The sequence below is a fragment of the Maylandia zebra genome, linkage group LG7, assembly GCF_041146795.1.
Source record: "Maylandia zebra isolate NMK-2024a linkage group LG7, Mzebra_GT3a, whole genome shotgun sequence".
NCBI classification, from domain to species: Eukaryota; Metazoa; Chordata; class Actinopteri; order Cichliformes; family Cichlidae; genus Maylandia; species Maylandia zebra.
In genome coordinates, this window is record NC_135173.1 from 54,355,616 (window position 1) to 54,379,104 (window position 23,489).

Sequence of the window (23,489 nt, forward strand, 5' to 3'; positions counted from 1 at the left end):
TTGACATTCCTGCTGTCAGCATGCCAATTGCACGCTCCCTCATTGCTTGTGGCATCTGTGGCATTTTGCTGTGAGACAAAACTGCACATTCCAGGGTGGCCTTTTGTTGTGGGCAGTCTGAGGTACACCTGTGCACTACTCATGATGTCAGATCAGCATCCTGATGTGGCACACCTGTGAGGTGGGATGGATTATTTCAATATGGCAGATGTGCCCACTACCACACATTTGGACTGATTTGTGACCACTGTTTGGGAGGGATGGTTATATTGTGTATCTGGAATGAATTTTAGGTCTCTACGTCCATCCCATGGGGAATGGGAGCAAAAACAAAAGTGTTGCGTTTATATTTTTGTTCAGTGTACGTTCCTTTCCTCAAAACTACAAAAAAAATGTTTTCCAAATGATTCAATAACTTTACTTTTGTGATATCAACGTGTGAAGATAGTAGGCACCTTGTGTGCTCCTTTCTAGCACAATGTTTTATTTATTGTTTTATATTATCTAATACCAGACCTTGCTGCAACCACTCAGTTTCATCTCTGTCTGAAACCAACAGTTTCCCCATATTTCCCTTTAAGGTCAACTTTTCTGATTGGCTGCCCCTTTTTAACAGTGTTGACTGGCAAGTAGGTGGGGTTTCTCTACTCACAGCCAGAGCTGTGTGGCTGAAGTCATGATATTAGGCATATCCACTCTCAGTGGCATCGTTAGACAGCCAAGAGACTGTCCTTATTATATTAAACTTGACCAAGTTTCCATACACTCATCATGCTAATTTGCAGCTTTTAATAATTTTTTTGAAAATTTCTTTTTCCAGGGTGGAATATTTTTACAGCATAGATCTTACTTTTTTTTTTTAAAAATCTATGCACAAGTTTACATTTATTTTGGATTTTCTCTAAAGCACAAAGGCACAACAGTATTTGGTTAAATTTCCCGATAACAATTGCACATTGACCAGACACTTTAACTAGCTTGTAGCATAATTTTGGATGGATATTTGACCACTCTTCTTAGCAGTATTGGTAAAAGCCTTTCTGATGTGTATTTGGGATTGTGTATCACTCTCCTGTTGTAACACTCAGTTGGTATCAGTACCACAGCAGCAAAACAGCCCCAAAGCATGATGCTGCCACCACTGTGCTTAACAGTTAGTGCAGTCTTCTTGGGTTTAAAAACCTTACCTTTACCTTACTTGCCTCCAAACAAACTCTTGTCAATGTGACAAAAGAGCTCAATCTTTCTGTCTTATGCCCATAAAACTTTTCTCCAGAAGCGATTTGACTTGTCCATGTGGGCAGCTGCAAATTTTAGTTGATTTCCTTTATCAGCGCCCTCTCATTTGTTCATCCATCCATCCATTCGCTTCCGCTTATCCTTTTCAGGGTCGCGGGGGGCGCTGGAGCCTATCCCAGCTATCATAGGGCGAAAGGCGGGGTACACCCTGGACAGGTCGCCAGTCTGTCGCAGGGCTAACACATAGGGACAGACAACCATTCACACTCACATTCACTCGCACATTCACACCTAGTGGCAATTTGGATTAACCAATTAACCTATCCCCACAAGCTGCATGTCTTTGGACGGTGGGAGGAAGCCTCTCATTTGTTGATGACGCAAAACACGTTCCACTGAGAACAGCGACTGGTATTCCTGCAGTTTACAGGTCATGTCAGGCTTGAGTTGGTGGTTCCTGGGTTGTTCTTGAACATTCTAACCAAGTTCCTCTCATCTGAGGCTGGCAGGTTGGGTTTTCTTCCAGACCTTGGCAAGTGCCAACATATCCAAAAAACTTGTGATTGCTTACAGTTGTTTGATCTAATGATCTTGCAATCTCTGATTATTTAGAAATGGCTTCAAGAGACCTCAACTTGTGTAAATCTACCGTTATTACTTGGACATTCCCATTTTTCAGAGTACTGGTCAATCTAATGAGTGCTGTCAAAAATTTGTTTTATTGCTGGCAAAAAAAACAGTTAATCATGATTGAATCATGATTGAATCATGATTATTAACGAGATGTTAATAGGCCTTCACCTTGTCACATTAAAAGACATAAAAGAATCTTCAGCACCACGTAAAAGTTTAAAGTCAAAGCATGTATATATTTGAGCCTGTGTGGATGAAAGCTTCAAAATAAATTCAAAGTTGTGTACCCACAATTGTACTTTTTAAAGTCATTAAAGATGTGTGGTGTACAATTATTCTACCATGGAAAAAGAACATGAAGCAAAAATAATACGAAAACACATTTGGGCTTTAGAGATAGAAACCTGAGATGCAAGTGGTTACTGAAGTCTCCAGAAACTAACCTCCGACTTAAAGTTGGACGTTTCATTTCATTACCTTCTTTAGGTTGGCCATCTGTTTTCCACTGCTGAGGGTAATCCATGTTAGCCAAAGCATGTGTGATCTTCTCATCCAGCAGCCGAAGATCAGCTGAACTTTTATTGATCTCCACCTCCTGCTCAAGGTGAGCTAACTGTTCAACAAAGAGCTCATCATCCTCTCCCTGTGCGCAACAAGGAAACTTCTTCAGGATCTCTAAGAAGCTCTGGGGGTCAAGCTGGTCTCTGTTTTCACTTAGGTATTCTGCTACTTCCTGGGCATCATCCCTGACGTACTTAAAGGACGCTTCCCCTTCACAAGGTTTGACTTTGTTCTCAATGTGAAAGTAGGATGTGACAAAAACAACTTCCTCAAGGTTGTGGCCTGTGGAATATAGAGAAAATCATTTTAAAAAATCAAAGCAGGAAGTGATGACAACGTGAGAGCCAAAGTGGTTGACTAAAGGACATACCTGGAACTGTGAAGCAGAGACTCAAGCCATCATTGGCTCTTTTTGCTCTAATCACGTGTGCAAGTCTAGAGCCTTGTACAACAATGTAGAAATCTGCATGTTCAGAAACTCTGGTTTGCAGCCTTACATGAGCCTCCACTTGTCCCTGGTTTGAGAAACAGAAAGTCAGGCAATATTATCACCCTTGAGCATGATTTCTAGTAGAACTGAAGAATATTCTATCACTTTGGCTAGAAATCACCAACTTATGCGATTGAGTCCAATGATGATGTTTCAAAGATGTGTACCAAGTTTGCAAGAACTTGCAATCAGTTGCAATTCAGAGCAACTTTTGTGCATCAAGACAGTGATAAAACAGTAATAAGACAGAGCCACTCTGCTGTCAGTGTGCAAGAGAATGTGATAACAAAGCAATTAACTCTGATACATCGATGATAATCATGAACTTATTGCGAATCTATTGCCATCAACATGCACAGAATTTCTCACTAAACATTAATTTGCATTAACTACTTACATTCAGAGTCCAGCCAGAACCTCATGTATTTGAAATATATATTCAGAAATTCCTTCACAAAATTAGAGACAAAATGGCACAGATGCTCAGCAACCTTGATTGTATAGCCAGTTGGCAACCGGTTGAATCAAGCCCACATATGCAAAGAAACTTGTCCCAGGTGACTTGTGCTCATCTTGACAATCCATCTGCGTTTTTAAGTCAGACAGCAATTATCTGCAAATCTTTACCAATCTGTCACAGTGTGGTTGTAGTCAGTCCAAGTCAGACTGTGACTGTTTGGAGACAAGTTGCCTCCCACCAGGCAACCTGTGGCTTATCATTCAACTTCTTGGTGACCAAATGATCACTGCAACTACTTACAATCTGTCAATTCAATTCAATTTTATTTATATAGCGCCAAATCACAACAACAGTCGCCTCAAGCCGCTTCATATTGTAAGGCAGACCCTACAATAATACCACCAAACATAAAAAAAGTTTATGCAATTACTGGGAAACCACCAGTTGTTCCTAGGATGCAAAATGTAAAAACAGGCCATCCTATTTTAAATCTAGTGTGACCGAGCCACTAAGTGTGACCTATACTGTAAGAAACCCGAACTTAAAAAGGCAAAAAATGGGCGATTTAGTTTCACAACTTTTACTGCACTCCTTGTACTTAACCCTCCTGTTGTGTTTTCCCAGGAAGAAAACAGGGGCTCTTATGTTCTCACAATCTATCCTATGAAGAGATTCTACTTTTTAACCCACTCTAGCCTTTTTTCCTGCATTATCCGACTATACGACTGTCATAACTTTACCATCTTTTATGGATATCAGCAGGAAACATGACGGCACTGACTTATTCTGTTTGTACACAAACACCAGCAAAAACCACCAAGGTTTTCTTGCATTCCAGCTCATACATTGCAAAGAAAACACAATGACATCGAATCAGGAATATGCTGGAAGGACAACTGTCCTCTGTAAACACTGTCCTCGTGCCAGTATAGATAGCTCAACACTGGAATTCATCTACTTGGTATTATGTTCATCCATAAGAGAGTTGGCAAACAGTTTGTCCGGACTCTGACGTTCCAGATACATTGTGTGGAATACTCTTATCTAAAACATGTCACTTTCTAATGGATTGGAAGTGCCTGCAGTGATTTCACTTTCAAGGAATTTTTTTCTCAGGACAACTTGTGTCTTCAAACATGTTTTGACCTATATTATACATGGGAGTATAGGTCAATCTTTCCCATGGAAACAAAAACAAAACAAAACAAAAAGTCTATAATCATTTCAACTGCACTTAAAATCTGGTTCCAGTCAAATTTCTAACCTTTACCCCTGTTCTTTGGAAACCCTTGGGGGTTTCAAGAGTTGCTATCTTCCTGTTGTTTGCGAGGCTGCTATTTGAAAGTGATAAACAGGTCTGACTCAAGCTGCAGTTTCTCCGTTTTCAGCGGTTAGCTGCAGTACCACTTAGTGCACACTTATCTCTGATTGTTTTTCCGCATAACAGAAGATAAGATTTCATCCTGCTGCTTGTGTAGCCTTCGTTATTTCCTGTAAGTCTAACTCCACATGAAGAGTCATTCATAAAAGTACATTTACAAAAAAAAGTAATAGAATTTATTTAGATATTAATGCTATGTGCAGTTTTCTGTATTTTTTATACTGTATTCCTTTGTAAATGTCTATAAAAGACACATCACACAATATTGTTTGATTGCATTTTGAATCCTGCACAGAGGATATAGTTTCCACTCAATTGTCTCAACATTGTCCCATAGCCTCAGACAATATTACTTTAAGAGGGGCAAAATTTGATCAGACAAATCTGTACCTCCTGAGCCTTGGAGATTAGAACAGAGGTTGGCTGGGGTTGCGATATGACAACACACCGATGTGATCTATGGCCTTTTTTCCAGGGCACCGTCATGACACAACCTGATCCAGTAACAATGAAATATTCAACACCTTGTGGTTTTTTACTTCATGCCTTCCACGTGGCAAGGTTGAAGGTCGGGGAGTATATTTAGTTATGAATACAAGGTTTTTCATATATGCCTGCTATGAATCCACAAGGTGCTTTTGCTGTTGTGTGACATAACAACTGGGCTGCTTTGTTTTTAATGTTTATTTTTATTAAAACACTAACACTAAACACAAATTAAAACACTAAATGATACACCAGAGAGATGGTCTTCTAACCTCCGCATGTTATTGTCCATTCAGTGTGGGGGGTGGGAGGAAAAACAACATCAAATCTGCTGCCCGGTCTCCAGGAAACCTGTAGTTGTCAGCTCTACAGCTCTTTGCCATGATCTCCTGAGTGTATCACACGGGTGACGTCAGGGGAGTAAGATCAGTGCCACCGCAAAAACAAAAACAGCTCCAATAACAGTTAGCTCCCCTCAGTGCAAAGACCTACTGATGTCAGCTCTCAAGCATAGTTATTTCAGTTTAATAACCAATACAAATAACATTTGGTATCATTAAGAAAAACTGCACTGTGCAATGGAGTCTGCTATAATCATAGAGTCACTATAAACCCTCATAGCCTATTTAATTTGATCAAAGAACAACAGAGGCCACCGTTCCACTTACTTCCACATGCTCTAAGATGATATGCTCATGAACATTCACACACAAAGGCATTACATTAAGCAAAACAATTGTCCAACCACAAGTATGTGACAGTACGTCACACACTACCATAGCGACACTATGGGCTGTTCACATCTGAACTAACATAAACTCCAGAGTCTTGAGAGTGACAACCAGCTAGTGCTGAAGGCCTTTTCTCATGCTCAGCTGAGACACATACCTCTGATTTAATCTGCTGTGCAAATGGGATACTAATAACTAGTCTACATGTCAAAAGGGGCTGGTGCAGTGCCACAACCATTCATCTCAAAGAAAAGTCCTGTCGGTAGACTAGCTGTTACATAATATTCTCAAGAAGTACTGAAATGAATAATTACGACATCTGAGAAAGCAGCTGTAATAGGAGAGCGTGTCTATTTGGTGAAGTAATGTTGTTTTATCCTTTATGGACAACTTTCTTGTTCCGCATCAATAAATATTTGGAAACGTGAGTCTTTCTGTTGGTTTGACATGTGAAAAGCAAACACAATCATCACAGCACTTAAAGGGGAAAAAACCCCATAAACCATTACACACACACATACCTGCTATAGTTTAAAGGAAACCACCATTACACTACACAAACCACACTCGCAATCTAACAAACATTGTAATAAGGGGACACCCAATCTATCTTCATTTGTCAAAATGTGGCAGTACTGCGCTGAGATAAAAGCTGCTGTTAAGGGGAAAAAAAAGAGCCTTGCAAGCAGATGTGTACTGGTTTAAGTGGAGCCCAACAATGCATTCACCAGCCACTTTACTTAGTACACCTTCCTATTAAGTTGGACCCCTTTTGCCTTCAGAAAAGCTTTAATTCTTCATGTTGTAGGTTAAACTAGCGGTCCCCAACCTTTTTTGGGCCACGGACCGTTTTTTTGTCCGACAATATTTTCACAGACCGCCCTTTAAGGTGTCGCGAATAAAAACAACAAAATAAAATCAGTACCCGTACCAAAAAAGGAGGATGTATTCATAACACACGGGGAAAGACCCAGGGAACGATAAAAACGATTAAAAAAAATAACGATAAAAACTGAAAAAAACCCTGAAAACCATAAGTTTAACAACCGAGCCTTAACTCTCGTGGCCCGGGGGTTGGGGGCCGCTGGGTTACAACCAAACAACCAGTCTGATCACCTGCCTCCCCAGTTCTGATGCTCAAACCGAGCAGGTCATCTTAACCATGTTTACATGTCCTGAGTTGCTTTTTGGATTAATGAGCAGTTGACCAAGTGTACCTAGCGTACTGTAGCCCCAGTGACACAATCCCTAATTTAGGGATTAGGAGTCCCAAGCAGAGTGGCTCAGTAGAAGTGTTCTGGGCCCATAACCCAAAGGTCGATGGCTCAAAACCATCCTCTGCTCGAAAAATATTTAACCACAATTTTGTTGTACAATGACAAAAGGCTATTCTATTCTAATAAAGTGTATGTGCGAGCATATGCTGATATTAACAACTGATACTGGCCTATAACAGATGTATCGTCCTGCCAGGTATGTTGACATGTGCCAATACAAAAGCGTTTTCACAGAAAATAATCCAGATTACAAAAATGGAGCCAATTTTAAAGAATTGTTTTTCAACAAAATGTACCATAATTGTATCAGGATCAACCTGGGTTATTCTTATTATCATCTGTCAATATTAGCTATTTGCCAATCAATTGGTATCTGCATTTATAATAGCCAGTAAATTCAAGTTTAAAATACAAAGGGAACCAGGTGAAAACACCCTTCAGCTATGTTATGAATGTTAACATTGCATAGTTTGTCCAGCAGAGGCACTTTGCAACTTCCTTGTTGGAACCACATATGTTTGGAAGACCACAAACATAACAACCACGTGATCCAAGCAGAGTCAGACACAGCATAAATGTGTAAATAAATAACTTCACATAATAAATGTTAGGGAAATTTATTTATGTTTCATTTCTGAAAGCCAAAAACTATTGGCCGGCATATTGAGTTGGCCCGAATATTGAATATTTATGCTGACTTGCTCACAACAGCACTGCTAACATCCTGATGTTAAGCAGTTGTTATGGTTACCCTATTTACCACCTTATTTGGCAATCCACAGATTTAGATCAACTAAAATGACCTGAAAAATATAAAATAATGTACAAAAAATGTTAAAATTACTATTTACCCCTCCAGAACACAAATATGTCAGGCAGATTTCTATATAATAGCAGTAACAGCAGAATTTTGGGGTTTTTTTTAAATCTGCTGTCTAGTTTATCACATTTAAGCCTCATTAATAGTTTCAGATCCTTAAGCATGAACGAATGTGGTGGCAAACCAAGAAAGAAGCAAGCTGCTGGTGTTGCTACAACTGGAAATGCAGTTAGTTCAGCCTCTGTTGTGGTAAAATTGCACTTTCCATTTCACCAACATGGCCACACATTCTTCTTTCAGGGGCATAAGTTTGATTCAATCATGCACCTGGACAAACAAAATGACTTTCGCATGAACCTGAAGCTAAACTACAGCTCAATAAAATCTCCTTCCACACAGGAACTCCCAACGCTTTTTCCATCCAACTCATGGCAGCCACTTCTCCATTGATCTCGTCCATCAGTATTTGCTATGGGCATGACACTGTGTTGCGTGCGTGGAGGTGCGCCATAAAACTTTACTAGGCATGCTACAATAGTAGTCTTTATATCACAGCAGTGTGCCACAGCTTGTCTACACAAAGCCCAGCATTGAAATCTGGATCTCATTCAGTCCTGAGAGTTGCTCCTGTTCAGCTGTGTCCTCTGAGGGTGGAGACACCACTTCCTCTTAGTATGTGTAAGTTCTAGCGCCCATAATGATTCACATGTCTGGGCCTCGAGACCGGCCCTCCATCAGATTCTGTGAGCGAATGGAGGCAACGATTTCGAAGCGACCCCCACCCCCATCACCATCCCTCTCTCAAACTGGTGACACAGCAAAACAAGCAGACACTCCGCTTACCAGAAATCTGGCAACGCTTCAGTGACTGGCCCACCCAGGCTTCCACATTTACAGGAGAATAGGCAGAGAGAGAGTGAAAGAGGAAAAGAGAGAAAGAGATGGCGAAACAAAACTAAAACGTCCAAAAGTTAAAACAAAAAAAGTTGAAAAGACAACAATTTGACAATTTTAGAAAAGAAAATCCACTTTTCTTTTTTTTTTAAACTTGTGTAACCAGTAGTTTTTAAAGAGCCAAGAATACTCTATTATTCTTAGTCCCATGTTCACTATGGGAGCCATGCTTTCAGAAGCCCTTGTCATGTGGTGGGCGGCATAGAGCCTGGCTTCCCCAGGGACTGAAACCCTGCTGGGTTGGGTTTCACCTGCGACACAAGGCTCACTAGTCAACCAGTGCACACAGAGAGAGTCAGGACTGAGAGAGGAGGAGGATAGCTGGAGGGAAACACTTCTGCTGAGGTAAAAAAAAAATCATGCCTGAAACATAAGGCTTTGGGGTCAGTATCAGCCTGGCAAAGACCTCAATCTGGGCCACTTGATGGCTTTGGAGTATATGAAAGAGGGCATAGATTTTGCACTTTCAACTGTGTTTTCTTAAGGTTCACAGCTTTTCTTACTGATAAAGATACCCCCCCCACCCACCCACCCACACACACCCCACCCCACATTGCCATTGTTGTTCATATTACACCAGAGTAATTAATAGATAAACTTGAACAGAAAATCTTCTGTTTTTAATTTTTACTATCGCCTGTAGAAATTTCTGTTTTTACAATGGGTCCACAGAAAAATAAATAAAACCTTTTCTGTATATTAATGAAGACTTTCAGTTTTGCAGTTGCAAGAGAGTCTGGGCAATGACCAATGACAATTTCTTTGATTTACTACAGCATGTCTGTGAAGGTTCTCAGTCATCCAGGTCATCGTAGTCAAAGGAGCTTGCAAAGAAAAGCGTCTGGACTTCTTTAAGTTACTTGAAGACGTTTCACCTCTCATCCGAGAAGCTTCTTCAGTTCTAAGGTCAAATGGTGGAGAGTCCCAGATATAAACCTAGTGGGAGTGACCCCCCACAGAGGGACAAAAGGACCCCCTGATGATCCTCTAATCGCCTGAGCCAAGGTGTGAAACTGGGTGTGGGTCCCAATCAGCCAGAGTTTCTACAGCAACTTTTCCATATAGAATAGAATTCAGAATAAGCATGTAAAAAATAAACACCTGCTGTTCAAATTGCACTTCTTGTTCTTCTTCTATGAATTGGAATTAAATGTGTCTTTGACAGTAATGGAAACTGTGGACCATTATGCAGAATAAGTTTGACAACCCTGCATTATGCAAACACCTCAGACACACACAAGCTAAGGAGGTAGTCACTTACAAATAAAGGCAGCTCCCTCTGGTTCACGTCCATTTTCTCTCCATCCACCAAAGACCTGGAGACAAAACAGAGGTGTTACTATGACATCGGGTTAATAACAGCACCGCCTAATGTAACCTATAGCCATGCTACAACTGAAGCATTGAATGTTGCACCAAATTTATTGCACTTATGTTATTGTTTGGCGTGAAACTTTAACCTCCAAGATCTGACCCTCCTCTTAGCCCCACTGTCTCCCAAAGTCAGGACCAAGAGATCGCTTGCTATTTTTGTGTGCCACGTTTCAAAACATTTCCTGAGGTGAGTAAGATGAAGACTCTTATAGGGCTTAGTTCGCTGCCTGCATGAATGGAAAAACAATAGCCTTCAGACAGGATACAGCAGTGGTAGAAAGGGTAACTGTATCATCAGCACACACCTGATCCACTGTGACTTCAGTCTCAGCTGTGAATAGTGCATGACTTCAAAGCTGCACAGCAGGTCTGCAGGCTGCTCTTTGTCTAGACACTCATCTGCATCAGCTGGGGCACATCCAGCAGGCCTTGTGGCTCTGCAGACTTTTTGCATGTCCCAAACAGGCAAAAGTTCCATTAAATGAGCCGAATGTTAATGTAATCCTAACCCATAAATGGCTCCCTTGCATGAATAAACTGTAGCCATGATTTTATTTTAGGAAAATTTTCATTTAATTGTAGAAAGTAAGCCACGTGAATGTCCTGGCTAAAATATCGAGGATTTTTTTTTATGGTAACCATAATGAAAAAACAGCTATAGTTTTGGGTAGATTAAGTACTTCCTGCTTTTAAAAGATGAACCTTTAAAAAAAAATCTACCAGTATGCAAGTTTTCACACTTTTGAAGAAATTATGGTTAAAATTGTGTTGTTGGTTTTTTTTAACCAACCAAAATCAGGAATCATGCTTTCATATTTATTAATTTATTAACTGAATACTCTTCTCGGCTTTGATTTCAATACACATATTTTAATGATTGTTGAATATTTTTTGATTATGCCACTTCTTCCATATAAAAGTACGTAAAGGAAAGGTGGGCAGGTCAATTCATTTACAGTGGTGGAAATGATTATTTTAATTTCTAGCTAAATTTTTAAGAATAGAGCAGGATCTAATTCTGATGGTAGTTTAAATTTAATGGAGAAAGACAGGATATCAAAAAGAAAAAAAGACTACATAGAAATTATAAATCGATTTGCACATCAATGGGTGAAATAAGTTTTTTTTACTTATATCTATAGGATTACACTACTGTGATGTACAACTAATGATGGTTAATCTATCCTATTACAGATTTTTTTTTAAATGCCCACAAATGCGATTGTTCTGCTCATCTTCCCTTTATAGAAAGTTCAAAACAAGATTCACGTCCAAACACAGAAGGAAGACCTCACCTGAGCTTCACGAGCTCAAAAACAACTTTTGAATAGACTGCAGGTGAAAACAAAGATTGGATGACCAGGAAACCAAAGTAAGGCACACCACCATCTACGGATTAACTTTAAACCCAACGTTTATTGTCTATTTTTTTCTAATACTATGCAAAGCATTAGTGTCATTCATTGTCCTCAGTCTGACTATTCAGTATGAAGGAGAAACCTGATATGAGTCGTGGCCAGGCACGCCAGAACAGAGCGTGAGAAAACAGAAAAAAGATTACACATAACCGCACGCTGTCAAAAAGCATTTGGAAAGCATTTTGACATACATAGATGGGAGTATGTAAACCCTGTCTTCATCAGCCCTTTTTCAGATGACGCACGGTTAAACTATTTAATTTCCGTTCACATGGCAAGCTGCAAAAACAGGCTGTCGAAAGCATTTTTATGCACACATTGAATGACAACTGCATAACTCCACAATTTTCAACATGACGTATTTAAACTTAATAAAAGAGCTCACAAATTCATGAATGATGTATGGCGACTTATGAGCGTCTCCGTAAATTAGAGTTATCGGACTCAGAATGTAAGATATTACTTAGAGGAAAACCACCTCGCTTTCACACTAATGCATGGAGCAGCCACACAAAGAAGTGAAAACGGGGGACCGCACACATTGTGAGCACTCCTATGAACAATAAATGATCTCCACTGCTACTGTCAGTAGGAAGCGAAACCCCTGCACTTAACAGTCAAATACAGTCAGTAAACGAATCATTTATCTCTCTCCGGGATCACAACAGCGGGTTTGAATAGACGACATAGACAGGGGAAAACGCGCGTTTTGCCTTTTACCTGTGAACGCACCAGCATTTCACTCCATCCACGCCTCACGTGAACAATTAACAAGTAAAAAATATATATATACAAAAATTAAAAAGTACATGAAAACAGTTTCGCTGTCTGCACACTGCTCCTTCCTTTAAGTTTTAATGAAAATCTGCGTGAAACGGAACTTTTCCGAGTGAGGATGAATCAGCTTCCCATTACCTGCTGCGCTTTCCTCCCTCCCTCCGCTTTCTCGCTCCGGGAGTCTATTTGGAAAGTGTTTGAGCCGCTCGCTTCTGCTCCGCGTAGTAGTTGTGACGAATAAACATACTTTATTAATGCACCTTTTATTCCGAATGAGTTGTTTCTTTCCGCTTCTTTCAGGTTTCCATGTTTTTGCTCCGAGAGAGAGCAGGTTAGGAGTCTGCAGGTGTCGCCAATGTTTTTCCTTTTCCTTTGCTGCCTGTCCTTTTTTTTTTTTTTTTTTGGTCCACCCCTTCAAGGACCGGGCAGCATGAGTGAAACCTCTCCGGGAGGCAGGGCCAAACGTGGCGACATGTGCTTAATTCCGTCTCTATAAATGTAACGTCCCCAGCATAGGGAACTCATAATGACATTTAATGCTTCATTTGACATTTCCTTTAACTGAGCTCCTGTGTTTAGTGTTCATCATTTTAATTTTCTCCAATCAGAGATCAGCCTGAGTGATGTCACTGTGATCGAGTACAAAGAAACCACAGCAGCAGCGGTGAAAAGACTATAAGTACAAAGTCAGTTCAATTCACTTCAGTTCAGTTACATTTTCTCACACAATAGTCGCCTCAAGGGACTTTATATTGTAAGGTAAAGACCCTACAGTAATACAAAGCCCCAACCATCAGATGACCTTGTTCAAGCAAGCACTTGGCAACAGTGAGAAGGAAAAACTCCCTTTTAATTGGAAGAAACCTCATCCAGAATTAGGCTCAGGGAAGGACAGCCATCTGCTGCTACCTGCTGGGGGTAAGGGGAGGGAGACAGATGGAAGAGAGCTAGAGATCAATAATAACTGGAAAGAATGCAAAGTGATTAAAGCACATTTTTATTCTACTACACTTCTTCCACACTTTAATTATTATTAACCTTAGAAAAAAATTGCTCCACTTTATCAGCCCCAATGTTAAAATGCACCTTACACATTAATACAACATCAACATGCCACATCACTATTCTTTGAACTTCTTCTTGAGTTGGATAGCTGTAGAGTGTACGTCCTTGGTAGGGATAATGGATCTTTTAAATACCAGGCAGGCTGTTACAGTAAAGTCCAGAAATTTACTGACAACTGTTTTGGATACATTAACTACATTTTTTTGTTGTACTTTTACTTTGTATTTGTAATACAGTCTCTCACTGAGTATTTTAGCACTTTGGTGTGTGGCTACTTTTGGCATTAGCTAACATGGTAATAAATATAGTATAAATACACACACGATAAGTGTGTTTCACAGAATTCTAATGTATTATTAATATTATAAGCTAGACTGCATGTATGAATGGTCATGACCTTACACTGATAAATTCCATGTTGTTGCCAATAGCCAACTTCAGACAACATGGCCAATATCAGCTGAAACAAATCTTATATACTGATGTATCCTCATCAATCAAGGCTAGCTTTCAGTTCAGTTCAGTTTAATTTCATTTATGTAGTGCCAAATCACAACCACAAACCCCATTTATATTGTAAGGTAAAGATCCTACAATAATAGAGAGGAAACTTCAGCAATCAGATGACCTCCTATAAGTAAGCACTTGGCAACAATGGGAAGGAAAACCTCCTTTCCACTGTTGCCAAGGAAGAAACCAGGAAGAAAACTCGAGCAAAACTAGGCTCAATGCAAAGTGATGTATAAACATACTGACAGTGAAAAAAGGTGAATAAAGAAGAAATACTCAGTGCATTGTGGGAAACCCAAGTAAGCTAGATCTATTGCAGCATTACTAAGGGAGGGTTTAGGGTCACCTGATCCGGCCCTAACTATATGCTTTATCAAAAAGGAAAGTTTTATGCCAAATCTTAAAAGTAGAGATGTGCCTGTCTCCCAAATCCAAACTGGGAGCTGGTTCCACAGAAGAGGGGCCTGAAAGCTGAAGGCTCTGCCTCCCATTCTTCTTTTAAATACTCTAAAACCACAAGTAAGCTCACAGGCTGAGTGCTCTACAGAGGTGATGTGCTACTTTGAGGTCTTTACGATAACATGACGCCTGATTATTCAAGACTTTTTACATCGGCAGGTGCATGAGGGAAAAGTACAAATGAAAGGGCCTTTCTGGACTTTGAGATGATTCTTCTTCTTTTTAGTATTTTAGCATGAACTATTGACTCAATAAACGTGGCTGTACAGCTGTTTTATGTAGTGACATCAGGTGTATCAAGCATAACTCACATTTAATATGTAAGCTGATTGGTGATTTTTGCACAATCTACTTTAGGAGTTATTTTTTTCTTTTTTATGAAAATGAACTCAAGTGGAGTTAATTGCACACTGATAGCAGAAGGACAGAGCTGTCTCAAAATAGTGCTTAATTTGTGTGGGACTCTATACTTACTTTTTAACTGGCTCGGGGGGAAAAAGACCTCTTTCATTTTCAGCTGGATTCTCATCTTAGTTGCACACAGAGGAGGGCAATTTATCCTGACATTTTACATTAATAAGAAACACAAAAAGAAGACAACTTTCCCACAATTCCTGCTCCCTGGTCACTCATAAACCCTGTTCCCCCACTAACTAATAATGACCAGCAGATGAACTAAAACGATGGTCCAGCTTTCACACAGTTGGCAATATCAGTTAATTTCACCCTGTCCACCAAAAAGTGCTGTCTTGCTTAATTGGGTGATCAAAGGATTATAGAAAGCTTGAAAGAAGAACAAAGCCTCCCTCAAGTTCAAGCTCCGATTTCAGAATTCATAAGACTATGGTGCCATCTGCTGGTGTAACCAAGAAGTGACTAAAATAAACAACACTTGTGCAGGAGGCTTTTCCATACCACATTCCACTTGCATCCTCGGTAATGTCATACACTAAATTCCAAAGTAGTTAAGGTGCAGTAATCTGCTGTATTTTCTGCATGCAATTCCTGTTTCCTGTAGATGGCGAGAGCGGTACACAAAAAGACACACTGAGGTTCACTGAGTCACATTTAACAAGGCACAGCTTCCTCAGTGCAACTGACCTGGAAGGGGTTTTTTTTTCCATCAAGACCCCCTGGTGTTGTTGGAGCAGCTTCATGGACATCCCAGGACCCTTGATGTCCTCATTAGAAGCTTGAAAAAACAAAAACAACAGAACAAAAAGGCCTCGGGAGAAGCATCGCCATCACTTTTTTACTTCAAAACAACAGGAAACAAAGGCGCTAATATTTGAGATACAAAAGCACTTTCCTAAAACAATTAAAACAACAAAACAAGAAGAGTTTCTGTCCCAGCGCAGCTGCCATCGCACTGTTTCAATGAAGCCTTTTTTTCCCCAGCTGAAAAGACATTTCAGTTACAGTCCAATAAAAACAGATTTTGAATCATAACTTCAATCTCCAAATCCTCCTCTGATTTCTTAAATATGTAAAGCATTTCAAAAAATCATCCAGGGGTTTCAAAGGCAATAATTCAAATAACTGTATTTGTTTTCTCTCACAGAATTTGTAACGTCTGTGTCTTTGCAGTTTAACACGGTGATAGATTACCAAGTTTAACTCAAACACTGCATAATCATGAGTGAGGAATTAGCCATCAACCAGCAGTAAACATTGCTCACAGAAGCATTAGAGGAAGGCTGCTGGCATGGATACCAGGCAGTTAGTCTGATTTTTTTTAAAGAAATTATACAGTAAAAACACTATTAAACCTTCTATTTAGGACTGCAGGGATAAATACTGCAGGGACTTAAATACTGTTTATCCTCCAAAGCCTAATCACACCATTAAGAAATCTCTACTTTGCAAAACAAACAGAGAAAGTCAAAGAACACAAACGCTTTCAGAACATCGACAGCAAGCAGGGAAGCGAGATATGGAAATACACAGATTGTGAAACAAACAACATAACACGAGAAAGGGGGGACGGGGGGGGGGGGGGGGGGGGGGGGGGGGGGAGGATCATTCCACATCTATTTCTGAATAAAAGGATTTCACTGAGGAAATAGTTGTCACGGCCTTTAAATCTGATTATTGTGTTGTAAGGTTGACCTTGCCATGAAAATAACCACGATTGGCAGGACTTTAGCTTGAACCAAAGACATATGCAAACTAAGCATTTTATTAGGTGCACCTTGCTAGTACTGGGTTGGATCCCCTTCTGCCTTTAGAACTGATTTAATTTTCATGGCATAGAGTCAAAAAAGTGCTGGAACCAGTCCTCAGAGAATTTGGTCCATATTAACATGACATCAGCACACATGTTGCTGCAGATTTGTGGGCTGCACATCCACGACACCAATCTTCCATTTCAACACATCCCAAAGGTGCTGTACTGTGTGCTAAGAGGTGCTGACTGTGGAAGCCGTCTGAGTACAGTGAACTCAGTGGTGTATTTAAAGACCAAATTTGAGATGATCTGAGTTTTGGGATTTTGCGTGTTATTCTGATGGCAGCAGGCATCAGCAGATGGGTTACACTGTCTTTATAAATGGGCTGAGATGTTCAGCAACAATACTCAGGTAGGCTGTGGTGTTTAAATGATGCTCAAGTGTGCCAAGAAAATATCCCCCGACACCATTACTCCATCACCATCAGCAGCCTGAACCGTTGCTCCAAGGCAGGATGAATGCGATCCATACTCTTTTATGCCAAATTCTGACCCTACCCTCCAAAATTCACAGATGACATCGAGACTCATCAGATGAGGCAGCACTTTTTCAATTTTCTGTTGTTCAATTTTGATGAGCCTGTGCAAATTGTTGTCATGGTATTGGGGGATTTGACCCAGTGGTTCAGAGTTTTTGGACTTTCTAGTGTTTATTTGAATATTCTGTTCTGATTCCTGGTTTGTTTAATGTTTATATTTCAGGTATTCATGTATGTTTCATGTATTCTTGGTGTACTTGCTCTAGCTTGCACCTCCTAGTGACTTTAAAGTGTAAAGTAGCTGTCTCCGCTTCCCTTAACTGCCCTTCTGCACATATACAGTGAGTGCCCCCCATTGTCCTGTGTCAGACCATGTGTTTCTGTTCCTGTCTCTCTTGCCCCTAGTGGTTTTCAGCATGAGTGTGTTTCCTAGTGGTTATACTGTAGTTTTCAGTTTCCCCTTTTTGGATTTATGTTTCACTTTTTGGATTATGGCCACTTTGCTCTTTTGTGAACAGAAAAGGGGCTCACTTTTTGTTTTATTCTGGCTACCTCCACACGAGTGCATGTGGGTCCTTTTCTCTACGTCCAGTCTCTATAATCCACAGGCTGTGACAACTGCAGCCTTTGATTCCTGGTCTTAGCTGATAGGAGCAGCGCCAATTGTGGTCTTGTGACCATCTGCTTCAGTGTTTGTGTTCAATGTATGTTTTTCTGCATACATTTGTTCTAACAAGTAGTTGTTTGAGTGGCTGTTGTCTACAGCTCAAAGCAATCTGGCCATTCTCCTCTGACCTCTAGGATCAAGATGGCATTTCTGCCCAGAAACCTGCTGTACACTGGATATTTTGTTTGAGTGAACAGGATAGACGGTGAATATATTTGAAGCATTAGATAAATAACCTTTTTTTTTCAGACTTCACTAAATGATTTTGTGAACTTGGAAAACCAAATAAAACCAAATAAAACAAAAATATAGAGGAAATATCCTCACTTTTAATATATGATAGTTTGTTAAATAAACTCAAACATTCAACATAAATTCAAACATTAAAAAGGAAAATAAGAAAATTCACTCTGTAAACTAACTAAAACTAAACTGAGTTAAAAAAAATTTTTTAAATGAAATAAAAAGAAAAAATAAATAGAAGATACAAAACTATGGTAACTTTGCTTCAAACTGTAACAGACCGTCGATTAAATGGCCTACCATTAAATAACAGCTTTGGTATTTTGTTTGTGTGATGTAGTTTCCGGTCGGAACTTACTAGGGGGAGTTTAAAAGATGATGAACCGACGTTTAAAAGACGTCCAATTGCGCATGTGCAAATCTATCAAAACACCGACAAAAGAGCGACGCTTGCATGGAATTTATCTAGAAAAAATGTCTAAAAATGCTTATGGACTTAGATTAATTGATTTTATAAAATAAATATTTCTTTCTTGATAGTTACGGTTAATTTGTATGAAGGTTAGCAATCCGTTCTCCATACACAGCGTACCGGGCCGAAGGTTACATTAACAGTAGCTAGCATGCTAAGTACTGGTTAACCACCATCTGTTGTTTGCTAGTTAATATGTTTCACACGCTGTTGTTTGCAAGGCTTTTCTGTGTCCCTTTAGTACGCAGGCGAGGATAAATGAAAATGACTCTGACGCAGAGTGCTGATTTCCATCGATTTTTAGCATAAATTTCCTCCGTGTTTCAAGCGTGCATAGTACACCGTTTAACCTCAGTGTGAAAGCTCAGTGAGTGATCCGGGGATGGACAACGTTACGGTGTCAGCGTCAGATGGGACCGCAGAGTGCCCTCTGGTCTCCGAGGACATGGAGGGGATCTGTGTAATGCCTGACTTGAGTGCCATAAAGACTGAGCAGTCGGTGGGTGCAAGCCCAGACGACACAAACACCCAAAATGTCGCTATGGGCATCAAATTCATCTTACCCAACCGCTTCGACATGAATGTTTGCTCAAGATTTGTAAAGTCGCTCAATGAGGAGGACAGTAAGAACATCCAGGATCAGGTGAACTCTGATCTGGAGGTGGCTTCCGTTTTGTTTAAAGGTAAGAAAAAAGCAAAACCCTGTTTCTTCGTCTTAGATTAACTTGTGATTGTGTCGAATACACGATACTAATAAACGTGTTTTACTTCTGTCAGCCGAGTGCAACATCCAAACCTCACCTTCCCCGGGTATACAAGTGCGTCATGTTTACACACCATCCACCACCAAACATTTCTCGCCGATCAAACAGTCCACCACTCTCACCAATAAACATCGAGGCAATGAGGTGTCTTCCACACCTCTTTTGGTGCACTGTAAGTACCATCATTTCTTTCAACTTCAGTTTCTTTCGTTGTTTTTATGTGAGCGGAATTGTTAAAATGTAATTGTTACACATGCATTTGTTTCCTTTCAGCTTTATCTATTCATCAGCTGGCAGCCCAAGGGGAGATGGTGTTTTTGGCCAGCAGGATTGAACAAGGTAGGCTGTCAAAGGATTACAGTTTTTGTTGTCATGGAGTGCAAGCCATCCAAAATTAGTTAAATGAAAAATTGCACCACGGTAACAACCAAAAACATCACTGTCATACATGCACCGTTAAGCATGCATAAATTATATACCAATGAAGTTCAACACTTTAAAATAGAAACATAAATTAATATAAATGATTCCACATTTTTACAGACTAGGTCTACTTTCAATCTTCTATAATGTTTAGTTCGCAGAGGTGTGAACTGTATATGAACCAACCATATGAACAAACTTCTTCCATTTTCCTTTAACAATGTTATTCTTTCCAGACTGATACATTCTGAAAGTTCCTTTATCCCATGTTTCATAGAAGGAGCATCCATACTCTTCCAGCATAGTGCTTTTGTGTTTGTCAGAAGCCCACTGGGTAAATTCCCAGCAGGCACAGTTTAACATTTAGAGGGATGTAGAAGTTGAACACCTCTGACAGACAGTTGATGACATCTTTCCAGATTTTATGAATGTTTGGGTATTCCCATGAAAAGTGAAGAATGATTCCTTTTTCATTTAAACATGTTTAGGTTTAACAGAAGTTATAAGTCCACATCAGCTACTTGTATTGAAGATGCTTTATTTATATTTATTCCTTTAGACAAGCCTCATTCCACTTTGTTTCATATATGTCCTGTTATCTGCTGCTTCTCGGGGCATTTAACTTGTTCGCTGCTGAGACTTTAAAAGTAGATATTAGTAGGTTATAGCAAATAGAAACTCGACCTTTTTCTTCCAAATCTCCAAAAGAGACTAATTCTATTTTTCATTGCTGTTGGATAAGCGTGTATTTTTTTTTTTTTAACTGTAAATGTTTAAAGATTCTGCTTTTTTAGAATTTTTAAATCCTTCTTTCTCAGACATTGAATTCACCTTCACATAAAAGAGAAAAACAACAGTTCTTCATCAGTTTACCAGCAGATATTGAATCTTAATAATTACTTGTGTATGCAAAATATAAAGTTTAAAAATGTAATTAGACCAGTAGATGGAGATTAAATACAGTGTTATGTTTTATTTTCCATATTTATTTTAACAGAGACTGTAATCAATCTCCAAGATGAGGAGGGCTTCACCCCGCTGATGTGGGCAGCTGCACACGGACAAATCGCTGTGGTGGAGTTTCTGCTCCAAAATGTACGGAATATTCATTGAAAACTTTTTATTCTGTTTATATGTTTATTATATCTGAGCAAGACTTCTTCACTTACTGTCTGTTTGTCATCCTGTGACACTTTTCGCTGTAGGGTGCTGACCCTAACCTCCTAGCCAAAGGGAGAGAGAGTGCATTGTCCTTGGCTTGCAGTAAGGGATACACAGATATTGTGAAGATGCTCATTGACTGTGGAGTCGATGTCAATGAATATGACTGGGTATGTTATTATAAAAAAGTTAGTTTAAAGTAGCGCCTCCGCTCAGTTTGTGATCTTGGTATTAAATGTTATTATCTCTGTGGGTTTTTAGAATGGAGGAGCCCCTCTGCTGTACGCTGTCCATGGCAACCATGTGCGCTGTGTTGAAATCTTGTTAGGTGAGCAGAAATCTTTGACTTGCAGGAACATCTGTGTTCATATTTGTTAAAGGGTAAGCAAAGCAGTTGTGTTGAGTTCTAACAGAAAATGATGTACAGTGATTGAAATTTTGTATGTTTGCATGTCTTTCAGAGAGCGGTGCTGATCCTACCATAGAGTCAGATTCGGGTTTCAATGCAATGGACATGGCTGTAGCCATGGGCCACCGAAATGGTATGTGAGAAAAAGAGCAAAACACAGCTGAGATGTAGTGGAGGAGGCCATCTTCCATTCACCGCATGTGCTGGAACTGGTCAGCACAGCGCTGTTGTTCCATATCTGCCACATAGTTTGTGGTGGATTTTTTCTGAGGGGGATGCTTGAAATATATACAGGCATATTCCCTCTGTAAAAATCTGACACCTTATGGGTTGAGGACAGCGAAATTAGATTTGAGATTTCTTTTTTTTCCTATAATGAATCATTCGGTCATGGCATGAACTTACCAAAAAAAAAATTAGATTTTGTCCTGCTGCCAAAGCCTAAAATTAGTAATTGTCCTGGCGTTTGTCCTGTAAAACTTGATTTGAGTCGATAAGAATTTGTTGACAGTGCTGCTGTTTCCAAAAAAGTAAAAGTCTGCTAAGATAAACACAAAGTCGCCTTTTCCTGCCAGATCCACACTTTCTCCTTTCTCAGAGTGAAGAATGGTCACATGGAAATGTGAATATTGTTCTTAATTTTCACTTTTAATGCTTATAAACTATCGCAGTAATCAGGATTTGTTTCCACAAAGCCCACAGTTCAGTTAAATGACCTCAGTGTATGTTTCTCTGTTTAGTTCAACAGGTGATGGAGGCACACTTGCTAAAGTTATTGATGGGGATCAGAGAGTGAACTGCTGCACTTGAGGGAGAACAAATACTGAAGAGATGCTGCTGTGCACTGGATAATCATGTAGCATGGCCAGTCTGTCAGCCTGCAGGAGTATTTTGTTCCCTTAAGAGATATTTCATAAGCTTCATATTATTCATGATGCAAGTGAAGGTTTGTGGTGTGTGAAACATCAGTTTTAACCCTCTTAAAAGCTGTTAAGCTCTGCACTTTCTTCCTTTTTTCAACATTGACTGTGGAGTTGCATATCCAATCACTATACACTGACTGGTTGTCAAAGAGCATGCTGAGTTCTTCAGTACAGCCCACCACGCACTCCCCTCCACCTGTAGTATGTTGCCAAATGAGCAGTGCAGACTGGAATTGACTTTGCTCTAAAGTTGCAAAGAGCTTACTTTTTACGTTGTTGTAATTTAATACCTTTTGCCCATCTTTGTGTTCTAAGACTAACCTATTATCTTCTATTACATTATTTTATTGTAATATTTTCACGTTCGCACTCTCTGAACTCGGGATATTTCTGAGGCACGAGATTTTATGACTCTGTCAAGCTGTTTGTGGTCCGTTTACTGAAGATCTTTGTGTTTCATGTATTGAATTTATTTATTTTAATAATTTAAACTGTTATGATGTCAGTTTGTTTCTTTGTGTAGTGATACAAAATGTTCAGATGTGTTGTGAATTTTAAAAGACCTCACACAAAAATTAAATGACACACAAAAATGCTGTGGTGCTGTTTGTATGAAAATAGTAATACTGTTTATTATAGATATTTATCTGATGTGCAAGAGTCAATGAAGTTAAGCAGTTTAACTTAAATGTCAAACTTTTGAAAGTACAACCAACAGCATCACATTCTGTGATTCTGTGACGCTTTTCTTTTTATATTGTTCATAAGATGGGAAGAAAAGCCTGTGTTGAACAATTTTACCCTGAAAAGCACTAGAAAATTTGAGTTTCATGCTTCAGTGGCCATAATGCTCTGAAAAAAAACAAGCAAATAAAATGTAATGGGGGAAAAATAAAAACATACTCATTACAAATGAAAGGTACAGTCGTGAAAATAGGTTTTAACAGGACTTTGTGGAGTCTTTTTTTTTTTTTTTTTTTTTTTTTTTAAATGACATCAGAAACAGCAGTATGCGACATTACGTGATGGCAGAGCTTCAGTTCATCCTTTGTCATTTTTTTTTTTTTTTTTTTTTTTTAATAAATA

At 39.4% G+C, this 23,489-nt stretch overlaps 2 protein-coding genes across 6 annotated transcripts in view; one reads left to right on the forward strand and one right to left on the reverse strand.

Annotated features, from left to right (window-relative positions):
• arhgef28a (Rho guanine nucleotide exchange factor (GEF) 28a) overlaps nucleotides 1-13,066 on the reverse strand; it is a 54,492-nt gene extending 41,426 nt beyond the window's left edge. For 4 of the 5 annotated variants that reach the window (XM_024802978.2, XM_076886694.1, XM_076886695.1 and 1 more), the window contains exons 1-4: nucleotides 12,740-13,066; nucleotides 10,294-10,348; nucleotides 2,804-2,948; nucleotides 2,350-2,715 (exon numbers count right to left, since the gene is read on the reverse strand). In XM_024802978.2, the coding sequence (XP_024658746.2) occupies nucleotides 2,350-2,715; nucleotides 2,804-2,948; nucleotides 10,294-10,326 (544 nt within the window). In that variant the 5' untranslated portion in view covers nucleotides 10,327-10,348; nucleotides 12,740-13,066. The remainder of the gene's footprint in view (nucleotides 1-2,349; nucleotides 2,716-2,803; nucleotides 2,949-10,293; nucleotides 10,349-12,739) is intronic. The other variant, XM_076886693.1, reaches the window with a different exon arrangement.
• Nucleotides 13,067-18,633: 5,567 nt separating this feature from the next.
• Nucleotides 18,634-22,999, forward strand: ankra2 (ankyrin repeat, family A (RFXANK-like), 2). Its single transcript, XM_004549870.5, has 8 exons — nucleotides 18,634-19,406; nucleotides 19,501-19,659; nucleotides 19,761-19,826; nucleotides 20,908-21,005; nucleotides 21,116-21,241; nucleotides 21,333-21,399; nucleotides 21,533-21,613; nucleotides 22,221-22,999. Exons 1-8 carry the CDS (start codon nucleotides 19,106-19,108, stop codon nucleotides 22,274-22,276), a joined length of 954 nt encoding a protein of 317 aa, XP_004549927.1. The 5' UTR covers nucleotides 18,634-19,105; the 3' UTR covers nucleotides 22,277-22,999.
• Nucleotides 23,000-23,489: the final 490 nt, after the last annotated feature.